General features: G+C 36.1%; 1 protein-coding gene across 1 annotated transcript in view; it reads right to left on the reverse strand.

Annotated features, from left to right (window-relative positions):
• Window positions 1-12,012, reverse strand: part of GOLPH3 (golgi phosphoprotein 3) — an 82,426-nt gene that overhangs the window by 9,937 nt on the left and 60,477 nt on the right. The window contains exon 3 of the mRNA XM_077116913.1: window positions 10,911-11,025. Within this exon, the coding sequence (XP_076973028.1) occupies window positions 10,911-11,025 (115 nt within the window). The remainder of the gene's footprint in view (window positions 1-10,910; window positions 11,026-12,012) is intronic.

Raw genomic sequence — 12,012 nt, forward strand, 5'->3', positions numbered from 1 at the left:
TTTACAGTTCTACAGCCATGAAAACTTCCAAATTAAAGTAAGGCTATAGAAATGTCCAATCTAAGGCATCCAGGGAAAGTTACCTTGGTTCAAGAAGGCTGATGATGTTCAGGGTTTCTCTCTTCTCTCTTAAGGCACATGGTGAACATGGTGATATCTGCTAGCTTTCTAAACTCCAGGCTTCTTCTTTCATGAAGGTCCCCCCAGGGGCATATTCCTTCTTCATCTCCAAAGATGTATGGATGTGTGGGCTCTCATGGTTCTATGGCTCTGAAGCTTTTTCCAAAAATGCTTCCTCTTTTAAAGGATTCCAGTATACTAATCAAGGCCTACCTGGAAGGGTGGAGTCATATCTCCCTCTAATCAAAGGTTAACACCCACAATTGGATGTGTCTAATCAAGTTTCCAACCTGCAGTGCTGACTAGGGATTAAAAGAAATGGCTGCCTCCACAAAATGGATTAGGATTAAAACATGGCTTTTCTAGGGTGTATAATCCTTTCAAACTGGCACAAAACCTTGTATATAACATGTTGCTTTTCTTTTTACAGCTTTCAGAACTCGCCTTGTCCTTTATATTTGACATATTGGCACATCAATACATTATACAATTAATACATTAATTGTTCTACCATCCCATTTTGTGTTTGGGACAAACAGTCCTGTTCTATCGTCAGATGAGAATACACAGAATACTCGAGAGTATGATAAGGGTAGTTTTGATGATTACATTGATTTTTCCTCTTTTAAAACTTCACATTCAGAAAAATAAAATAAAACCTTAAATCTACTTCAGATGTATTTCTAGGATAGGGAAGACATAGAACAACTAGTATCTCTGACAGACTCTCATACTATTAATAGAAGACAGGGAAAGGAAAAATACATATAGAATTTTGAGATTTATCTAAAATCTTGACTATTATTCCCAAAGGCCAAAATAACAGGTTAGATCATGCATAACTAAGTAATTATTTATTGTATACATAGTTAAATAGTTAATATACTTATTTTAGAGTTGAACTAGAGTGTTTTAGAAGCTTTTGCTTAAATTTGTTCATTGTTTATTGTTTTATGTTGTAAAGTCAATTATGAGTATCAAAAATTCAATTTGTCTAATCCAAGCCTAGGTCTTAGGCTGTCTACTACTTGCCAGTAACCTTAGAAAACAAAGAACAAAACCCAAACTGACACACACACACAAAAAAAACAAAGGTGCAGCTGGCAGGCATTTATTAGAGAGACATTTGTTGGCACCAAAACAACAACAAAACAGCAGTCATGCACCTCTGAAAGAAGCTATATTGCTACACTCTGATGCTCATATTCTGCATACAATCACTGCATATTCATTCACTTTGTTGTCTCTTCTGCCTAGAATACAGGCTTCCTCTTCATTTCACAGGATGTTGAATCCTACTAGATTTCACAAGTTACCTGGAAAATTTCTTCCCCTGTTACTTTCCTAGAAATATCCTTTAACATTAAATCCAAGTCATTTTTTGTCCTCGGGGCTCTCTGTTCATATTGTTCATTTGGCCCTATTCACATTCATTGTATCTGGTACAGATATTATAAGTCTTGTTTTCTGCACTTGATTTTTAATTCCTGCAGCTATAAATACGCTTTATTTATCTTTACATTTTTTGGTGCCTAATATGATTCCTAGACTACTATAAATTTGCAAATTCTTTTTGCTGTCTACACATGGGTAAATAGTAATATGTATTTAATAGCTTATTCTGTACCAGGATCTGTTTTAAGAAATTCACATGCACTAACTTATTAAATCCTTAACTCTATGAGCTATCCTCATTTTACTGATGAAGAAATGGAGGATTAGAGAGATTAAGTAACTTTGCCCAAGGTTGCACAGCTAAGAAATGATCAAGTTGGGATTCAAACTTGAGCACTGGCTCCAGAGGCTGCTCTCATACCTGTTATGCTGTATTGACTCATGAAGTAATTGGTACTGATTAACATACAGGTATGGGCTTGTCTGTTAACTCCAGAATCTTTGGAACTATTATGTTTAAAATTAACATAGTCCCGAATAAAATTTAGTTCTTTTCCTTTTTGAAGTTAAGCAAGGAAATAAAATGCCATGAAATTTTTTTTCCTTTGTGAAAGTTGACTTGCCAAGCCATTCTATTTGAAAGTTATATTCTCTTTAAATGCATTAAATGATTTTAATTACTAATAATACAAGGTGCTTGATAATATAAATTCTGAACTCTTTGTTATTTGATGAAAGTGTTTCCAAGTTCCCATAAAATACAAGATGGTGGTTTCATTCGTTTATTCTTTCTTTAAAAGTAGCCTTCATTTTCTCTTTTAAATGATTTATTCACGTTTATATTAGCTGTTTTAAAAGTCCTTATCTGCTCATTACATCATTTCTATCATTTTTGGTTCTGTTTTGGTTGGCTATTATTTACTGATTTTCTTTTCCCTTGGTTTTGGGTCATTTTCCTCCTTCTTTAGTATGTCTAGTTATTTTTTATGGGATACCGCACACACTGAATATTGTGTTACTGAGTGTTGAATTTTGTTGTCTTTCTGCAAGAGTATTGAACTTTGCTTTTGGTAGTAAGTTTCTCGTAGATTAACTTTGTTAGGAAAGATCTAGAATAACTTTTATTCTAGGATTAGTTTAGCTCTACTACTAAGGATCCCTCTGGAGGTCCCTTCTGAATGGCCTGGGTGTTCAGTGAAGGCCTTCTGCTCCAGCTAGTTGGCATTTATGTTTCCCAGCTCTGTGTGGAATGCTCAGAATTATGCATAAAGGACCTTATGGTTCTTTTTCTGGCCTCGCAGAGTTTCTCACCCTAACATGTACAGCTTAGATTTCAACAAGACTCAAGGGGACACCATGCAGATTTTCAGTCCTATTTCTCTGCATAGCTCCTCCTTCTCCAGTACTGGCTTGAATGTTCCAGCTGCCTTAACCCTCTCTGAATCCTGATTTCTGCCCTTTCAATACAGTGCGACTGCTGTGTCCCACTTGGGATCTTCCCTGCTGCTATGCACCCTAGACAAGCCTCCAGACAGTAAGCTTTAGCAATCTTAGTGTCACTTTGTCTTCCTAAAGAGGTCTCAGTATGGGGCTTGTCTGTTGACCAGTATCTGAAAAAGTAGTTTCATTATATTTCATCGAGATTTCTAATCAGGGTCTAATCATGACCCCATATTCTTTAGTATTGTTAAAGTCAAATGATAAAATAATTGTATCTACAGTCAACTGAAAAGTAATATACTTTAAGACAGTACCATCTACTAGAATGTAATATGGAAAACCTTTTTTTTCCCTCTCATTGCAGTTTGATGTTTAACAGACTTAATTTTGCCTTGCCTGCTCCCTTGCTTTTCCGTTCCTCCCTTTTTGCCTTCCACCCTGCCTGCCTGCCTTCCTTGGTCTTCCTCTTGCTCTTCCTACCTCTCCCTTTCTCCCTTGTCTCACCGCCCCCCCTTTTTTTTTTCTTATTTAGAGGAGTTGTAGGTTTACAGAAAAATGTAGAATGGGTGGAGCTTCCATGTGTGTTAAAACTTTATAGACTAAAGCAAAAAATATTTATTCAGTACAAAATTTATATTTTGACTAGTGCATTTCCTAATATAATTTATGTGGACAGTTTAACTGAACACCATAAGTACATGGAACCTTGAGTAGAGCATGAGATTTTTATAGGTTTGTCCAGAGTGATGCTCCAATAAATCCCCGAGTGATTTGAACAGTGAATAAAAAAGTATTTGCAAAATCCCCTTGGAGGGATGGTGAGAAAGGAGGGAAATTCAACTCCCCCATGTGGAGAATGCCTGATATTCTCACAAGCAGTGGGGACAACAAAAGCAATAGGCCAAGCCCTCAATCTTGGGGTTTGTTCATATGAAACTTATCCCTGCAAAGGACAGGCCAAGCCTACTTAAAATTAGGCCTAAGAATCACCCCCAGAGAATCTCTTTTGTTGCTCAGGTGTGGCCTTTCTCTCTCAGCCACACAACAAGCAAACTCACTGCCCTCCCCCTCTCTACGTGGGACATGACTTCCAGGAGTATAAATTGCCCTGGCAACATGGGACAAATCTTAGAATGAGCTGGGACTCAGCATCAAGGAATTGAGAAAACCTTCTCGACCAAAAGGGGGAAGAGCGAAATGAGACAAAAGAAAGTATCAATGGCTGAGAGATTTCAAACAGAGTCGAGAGGTTATTCTTACACATTATATAGATATCATCTTTTTAGTTAAGGTATAATGGAAAAACTGGAGGGAAGTGCCTGAAAATGTAGAGCTGTGTTCCGGTAGCCATGTTTCTTGAAGACAATGGTATAATGATATGGCTTTTGCAACATGACTGTGTGGCTGTGAAAACCTTTTGTCTGATGATCCTTTTATCTACATTATGGATGGATGAGTAAAACATATGGATTTAAAAAAATAAAAAATAGGGAGAACAAATGTTAAAATACATTTAGTAGATTGAAATGCTAGTGATCAATGAAAGGGAGGGGTAAGGGGTTTGGTACATATGAAAATTTTTTTCTTTTTATTTCTTTTTCTGAATTGATGCAAATGTTCTAAGAAATGATCATGATGATGGTACAACTAAGTGATGATATTCTAAGTTACTGATTATATAGCAAGAATGGAATGATCATATGGTAAGAATGTTTGTGTCTTTATGTTGTTATGTTTAAAAAAAATTAAAAAAAAAAAAAGGAATCTTAACCATCATCTTTTATAGCAATTCCTTAGATGGCGGCAAACTCTTCCATGCTCATGCCAACAAAAAAAAAAAAAGAAAAATTCAGATTTCCTCAGAGATTTGAAAAAATGAAGAAATCTCATAAGTGGAGGCTGACATGGTGTATGTTATTTCCAAATGTTGTTTAATGCTATTTGTAGTACAGAAAAAAAGTACGATAGAATAACTCTTAAATGGTGCAAAGGTCTTGTTATCCTGAAATTTCTGCCTCTCAGTTTTTAAAATAGCCAATGTTACGCTATGTCTGGAGAATAAAGTTACCCCTGGGTTTAGCATACTTAAGACACCTTTATAAATTGGGACGGGAGGAGGGTAGGTGGATGAGTAAAGAGCAAAACCAACAAAGGTTTAACCTATACTAGCTACTAAAGATTTAGCTGCTTCAGTTTTAGCAGAATATTGAATACCTTCTAATTACTTTGTAATAAAGATTTGATGAATGAATAGCACTTGAAATCCTAGATTAACTACATAGTTTTTAAAATGTGACCATGCAATTGTGAAACTCCTGTGGCTGATGCTCCCATTATCCAGGGTATGGATAGAAGAGTAAAAAAATAAGACAAAAAATAAATTCATTGAGAGGAGGGATAAGGATAAAAAACTGCATAGACTGCAATATTAGTGGCCAAGGAGAGGGAGGGGTAAGGAGTATGGAATGCATGTTTTATTTCTTTTTCTGAAGCAATGCAAATGTTCTAAAAATTATCATGGTGACAATTATACAACTATGTGATGATACTGTGAGAAACTGATTGTATATGTTGGATGGACTTTGCAGTGTGTGAAGATATCTCAATAAAACTATTGTTTTTTTTAAACAAAGAGGCGCTATTGTGATACATACTATTTTATATCAATCCCTAAAATTATTCACCAAATTTAAAATGTAAATCTGCAAATTTTTTGCAAAGAAAATTGTGAGAAATATATACCAAGTAAAATTGCTTCAAAGGTTATATATGTCCACAGTCCAACAATCATTTCAGTGGAGAAAGACAGAGTGAAACTGATATAATTACACTGGAAATAAAATTAGCTTCCTTAACTTCATGATATCCCAAAACTGAAAGCAGCAGTGTTCATAAATTTGACAATCTGGTGACATCTTGTGACCAAACTGACCAACTACATGCCTGAAGACTTCAGACAAGCAGAAACTACTTGTTTACAACACTAGTCTTTAAATATTTTATGTATTGTCTTTGACACAGATACATGCACATATTTTTTTCCCTTAATTATGAAATATATAAAGAATTTTAAAATGCATGAAGTGCTTACAGGTATATATACACAAAGCAAATAATAATAAAATGAACTCCTGGGTATGTCTCTTATATCAAGAAGAAACTCTTAACAGTACCTTGGCAGCCTCCTCCTATGGGCCTTCTCTGCCTCAGAAGTAATCACTAGACTGACTTGTGAAACTCGTTCCAGACTGACTCATGTCAATCATTCCCTTGCTTTTCTTTATATACAATTTTACCATGTCTGCATATATCTCTCAACAATATAATACAGTACACAGCTTGAAAAATTAGTAGCATGCTGTCATGGTCAGATTCATTTGTCAACTTGGCCAGGATGGTGGTGCTCAGTTGCCTGATGAGGCAAGTGCTGGCCTGTCTGTTGCTATGAGGACATTTCTTGGACTTAAATCATGATTACACTGGCTGTATCACAGCTGATTCCATTTGTAATCAGCTAAGGGGCATGTCTTCTGCAAAGAGTGATGCTTATCACTGGAAGGCTTTTAAAGAGGATTCAGAAGAGATGGTCTCTCTTTTTGTTTCAGCTGGTGAGCTTCACCTGTGGAGTTTGTCCAGAACCTTCATTGGAGTCATCAGCTTCACAGCTTGCCCTATCAATTTAGGACTCTTCCATTCCCACAGCTGTCCAGCCAACCTCTACTGAGAGTTCTCTGAGGAATTTTATCAGGGTTACCAGCTTGCAGCCTGCCCCACAGAACTTGGACTCTACATTCCCATGGTTACATGAGACACTTTTATAAATTTTATATCTACAGATATCTCCTGATGATTGTTTCTCTAGAGAACCCTAGCTAATACATGTGCATAGAACTAGCTGTGTACTGATAAATCCACCAATTTCAACACTACCTCTAATCCCTCTATGCAGGGACACTTCCTTCTTTCTAATTTGCAACCTCCAGAGGTCTAATCAAAGCTCTATTTTCTCCTGTAACTAAAGCTTCCAATGATTTCTCTGAGCTCCAAGAACACCCAAAACTTACTTATACTTTACAGCAACAACTTCCCTTTCCCCCTAGTAGGGTCTAATCTACTTTTTTTCTCTAGGAATTTGCATATTCTGGATATCTCATGGAAGTAATCATAGAGTATTTGTCCTTATGTACCTTGCTTATTTCACTCAGTATAACATTTTCAAGGTTTATTCATGTTACAGCATGAATCAGAACTTCATTTCTCTTCTTACAGCCAAATATTTCATTGTGTATGTTTATTCATCCATTCATTTGCTGATGGACAAATGGGCTGCTTCCATTTTATGACTATTCTGAATTGGTGGATAAGTATCTGTTTGAGTCCCTGTATTAAACGTCTTTGGATATATACCTAGGAGTGGGATTTCAGGGTCATATGATAATTCTATATGTAACTTTTTGAGGAGCTACCAAACTGTTTTCTACAGTGGTTGCACTATTTTACATTCCCACTAATGCACTTTCAGAAAAACATTTTGTTAAACTCTAATCTGTTATCAAATTGTAGAAATATATAACTGTAATTTTTCCCAAATAGAACTTAATATTCGTTCAGTCCAGAAGCATTTCTTTTCAAAGTTTCCTAGTACCCATGTCACAATTAGCGCAATAATTTATTTTCTGGAATCAACTAAAAATTTAACAATTGGCCACCTCCTATCTTATTGGTGTTTTTGCTGGGTGGGAAGCAGATGTTTTCTTAATTTAAAAGAAATGTACCAAAAAAAAAGAAAAAAGAAATGTCCTTCTCTTCTTCTCTCAATATGGATACCTTTTCTTTTGTGCTGAAAGGAGGTTTGTTCCCAATATACTCAGGAACAAGTTACTGAAGTGCAACAGATAATGTTCTGGCAATATCCCTGGATATTTTTTTTTTTTAAAGAAAAAAAAACTTGCTAAGTATAGCCTTGCATTTTAGCCAATTCCCTAATTCAAATGGACACTATTTTATAAAATCCCCACTGTATTTAAATACTTCTGAGTAAAGCTAATAGGCTTCAGCCATCTTTTCACTGTTTAGGTGAAAACAGTGGAATGGCAGCTCAAGTTGAGAACCAAGTTCAGTAAGTTACATTAATAAATGTGGAACATGGGGACTTCTGTTGCAGATGGCAAAGAAGGGAGCTCCAAGACTCACTTCTTCCTCTAGAGCAGCTAGTAAAAACGCAGGAACTGTCTGAAGTACCTGTTCTGGAGCTCCAGAGGCCAAAACACCACTGTACAGCAACCAGAGAAGAACAGGAGGAAGAGGCTGATAAACTGCAGGAGAGTACTGTGAGTAGCTCTTTCCCCACACTGCCTGCAGATACCCATCCCCACTCTCCCGGCAGGCCACCAAGGGATCCAGTCCCTGACTAGCTGCTACTGTTAGAAAGAGGCATAAAAATCATCTTCCACAAGAACAGGTACAGAGCCGAGCAGTGAGCACAGCTTTTAATAAGCAAATTCGGGTCACTGGGTCCTGGCTCTGAGCTACTGTTTTGACCTGTGCCTGACAACTATTTCTACCCTGGCCCCAACAGGGGCAGAGGTGGTAGAGGTTTAAAGGCACAGTGCCTCCACAGGGTCATGAGGAACAATTTGCTGAAGGGTACCATCTGCTAAACAGGCCAAGAAGGCACAGCTTCGGAGAGCCATCAAAAAGGCTTCTGGCATCTTTCCTGACCCCTCCCCGCTGGGAGCTGGTCTGCAACCCTTTCATGAATCCCTGGCCCTGTTTTGGCTGTGAAATACTGATTTGGGAAAGACTTGTCCAGGGTAACCTCCCTCCAAGAATTGACCACCAGGCAAAAGCAGCTGGAGACAACAAAAGGAATGATTAAAAAAAAAAAAATTTAAAAACTAGATGTAAAATAATAAAACAGATCAAGATTTCCAGAGAAGGAACAGAGAAAACGAAATTTTCTCCTGGGAGTGAAACAACTATACAAATAGTATAATCTTGAAAACTGTACTGCATATCTACAGCAACAATCAGACGAAGAGCTGAAAAAACGAGATCAATTAAACAAAGGCTATTCTAAAAGTCTAAAACAACTGAACTAGTATCAAAGAAGAGACTTAACATAAATACAATCAACTATATACCCCTAGGCAAAAGAGAAACTTACATTCAGAGTAAACTCATCAAGATAATCAGACACTTAGACATCAGCAAAAAATTATAAGCCATACTAAGAAACAGTAAAATATCTTCCAAATGAACAAATTAAAACCTCAGGGGAGAGATAGAATTTGGAGCAACAAATCAAAGATGTTCAAACAAATCTCCTGAATCAATTCAAGGAGATGAAGGAAAATACAGCTAAAGAGATAAGGATCTTAAGAAGAAAATGGGAAGACAGCCTACACAATGGGAGATAATATTTGGAAATGACATATCAGATAAAGGTCTAGTATCCAGAATTTATAAAGAGATTGTTCAACTCAACAACAAAAAGACAGCCAACCCAATTACAAAATGGGAAAAAGACTTGAACAGACACTCTCAGAAGAGGAAATACAAATGGCCAAAAGGCACATGAAGAGATGCTCAATGTCCCTGGCCATTAGAGAAACGCAAATCAAAACCACAATGAGATATCATCTCACACCCACCAGAATGGCCATTATCAACAAAACAGAAAATGACAAGTGCTGGAGAGGATGCAGAGAAAGAGGCACACTTATCCACTGTTGGTGGGAATGTCAAATGGTGCAACCACTGTGGAAGGCAGTTTGGCGGTTCCTCAAAAAGCTGAATATAGAATTGCCATACGACCCAGCAATACCATTGCTGGGTATCTACTCAAAGGCCTTAAGGGCAAAGACACAAACAGACATTTGCACACCAATGTTTATAGCAGCGTTATTTACAATTGCAAAGAGATGGAAACAGCCAAAATGTCCATCAACAGACGAGTGGCTAAACAAACTGTGGTATATACATACAATGGAATATTATGCAGCTTTAAGACAGGATAAACTTATGAAGCATGTAATAACATGGATGGACCTAGAGAACATTATGCTGAGTGAGTCTAGCCATAAACTAAAGGACAAATACTGTATGGTCCCACTGATGTGAACCGACATTCAAGAATAAACTTGGAATATGAGTCCAGCAGGAGTTAGAAACAGGGTAAGATAATGGGTAATTGGAGCTGAAGGGATACAGACTGTGCAACAGGACTAGATACAAAAACTCAAAAATGGACAGCACAATAATACCTAATTGTAAAGTAATCATGTTAAAATACTGAATGAAGCTGCATCTGAGCTATAGGGTTTTTTTTTGTCTGTCTGTTTGTCTTTTTTTTTCTTTTTCCTTTTCTTTTTTTTTACTATTATTATTATTTTTATTTTTTCTCTATATTTTTTTCTGTTGTTTTGCTAGTTCTTTTCCTAAATCAATGCAAATGTACTAAGAAATGATGATCATGCATCTATGTGATGATGTTAAGAATTACTGAATGCATATGTAGAATGGAATGATTTCTAAATGTTGGGTTAATTTCTCTTTTTTCTTTAATTAATAAAAAAATAAAAAATAAAAAAAAATAAGAATGACATGACCTGTGACTGACTTATAGCATAAGTGAGAAATAACCTATTGTTTTCAAAGCCAATGTCTTGAGGTTGTTTAAAACCACAGCCTAATCCAGTGTATCATGACTGACAAAAAAACAAAGCATAAGGTAGTTTTGATGAAGAATGATGGTATCTGCTCAGTGTTATTCAAGGAGATAAATTTTTAAAAACCATTATTTTTTCCACTCAGTGACTGATAACTTCAAAGTTTGCCTAAATAACTAAACAAGCTTCTGATTATTTTTTATAGGTGCCTTTCAAAAGGATTGTAAACTATTATAAGATCTTTTTAAACAAAATCCAGTTTTTAGTTTATATACAGAGGCTTACCGCTAAGTAATTCAATCCAGTTCTGGACTGTTTCTGGAGGCTGAGTCTCCTTAACATGTTTTAGAGCTTCATCAAGAAGAACATCCCCTGTTGGAGCATCTGACTTACAGATCACCTGAAATGAAAGCAATAAGAATGAAATGACTCACTGATTTTCCAACTTAATCTCACTAAATGAAAATAAAAAATGATTACGTAAAAAATTCATTAGGCTTACGGCCCAAAAGTGTTCGTGCAGCATCAAAGTTCACATTTTTAATTAATTCAATATTAAGGAAATCCAATATTTAACCTAACAAATCAATTACAATCATGATTGAAAATAAAATTTTTATGCAATGATTAATAAATCAAGATACTAGAACAGTTTATGCTCACTATAGTTCCTTTCTCTGCTAAAATTTGGAGTATTTAATCCAGAAGTTCAATATTATTTACTTAAATTAATCCAACTGAACACCAAGGATTGCTGGCAACCATCAAAAGCTAGGAGAGAGGTATGTAACAGATTCTCCCCCAGAACCCAGAAGGAACCGACCCTGGTAACTTCCAGATTTTGGACTTCTGGTCTCCAAAACTGTGAGAGAATACATTTTTGTGGTTTTAAACAAAAACAAAAAACAAACAAACAACATGGAAAAACATGAAAAAGGGCTCCTGGAAATCAAAAACCTGACAGCCAAATATTTAAAAACTAAAACCATAAGAATACTGGTGGGAAATAGACAATTATTCTTAAAATTTTAGGGTAACACTTTTTTGGTCTTTTTTTTAAACTGCCACCATTAGCAGAAAACTTGGAGCCACAATAAAAAATGCACAGTATTAGAAGATAAGAATAGCTAAGAGATCCACTTTCAACTTTCTGGAGGGCAGAAAATATAAGAAAATTTCCAAAACCAAAAAATACACAGTTTCAGACTGAAAGGCCCAAGCATAATGCATTAAAAATTACCCACCTCAAAGCATATTGTAAAATTTCAGAACACCACAGACAAAACAAAAAGCTTCCAGGGAGGAATAACATTATTTATTTAAATTAATCCAACAGGGTGCAAAAACTTAAGTAAGATTGGCTGCTCCTCTCAGTTTCACTATATAC

The sequence above is a fragment of the Tamandua tetradactyla genome, chromosome 9, assembly GCF_023851605.1.
Source record: "Tamandua tetradactyla isolate mTamTet1 chromosome 9, mTamTet1.pri, whole genome shotgun sequence".
NCBI lineage: Eukaryota > Metazoa > Chordata > Mammalia > Pilosa > Myrmecophagidae > Tamandua > Tamandua tetradactyla.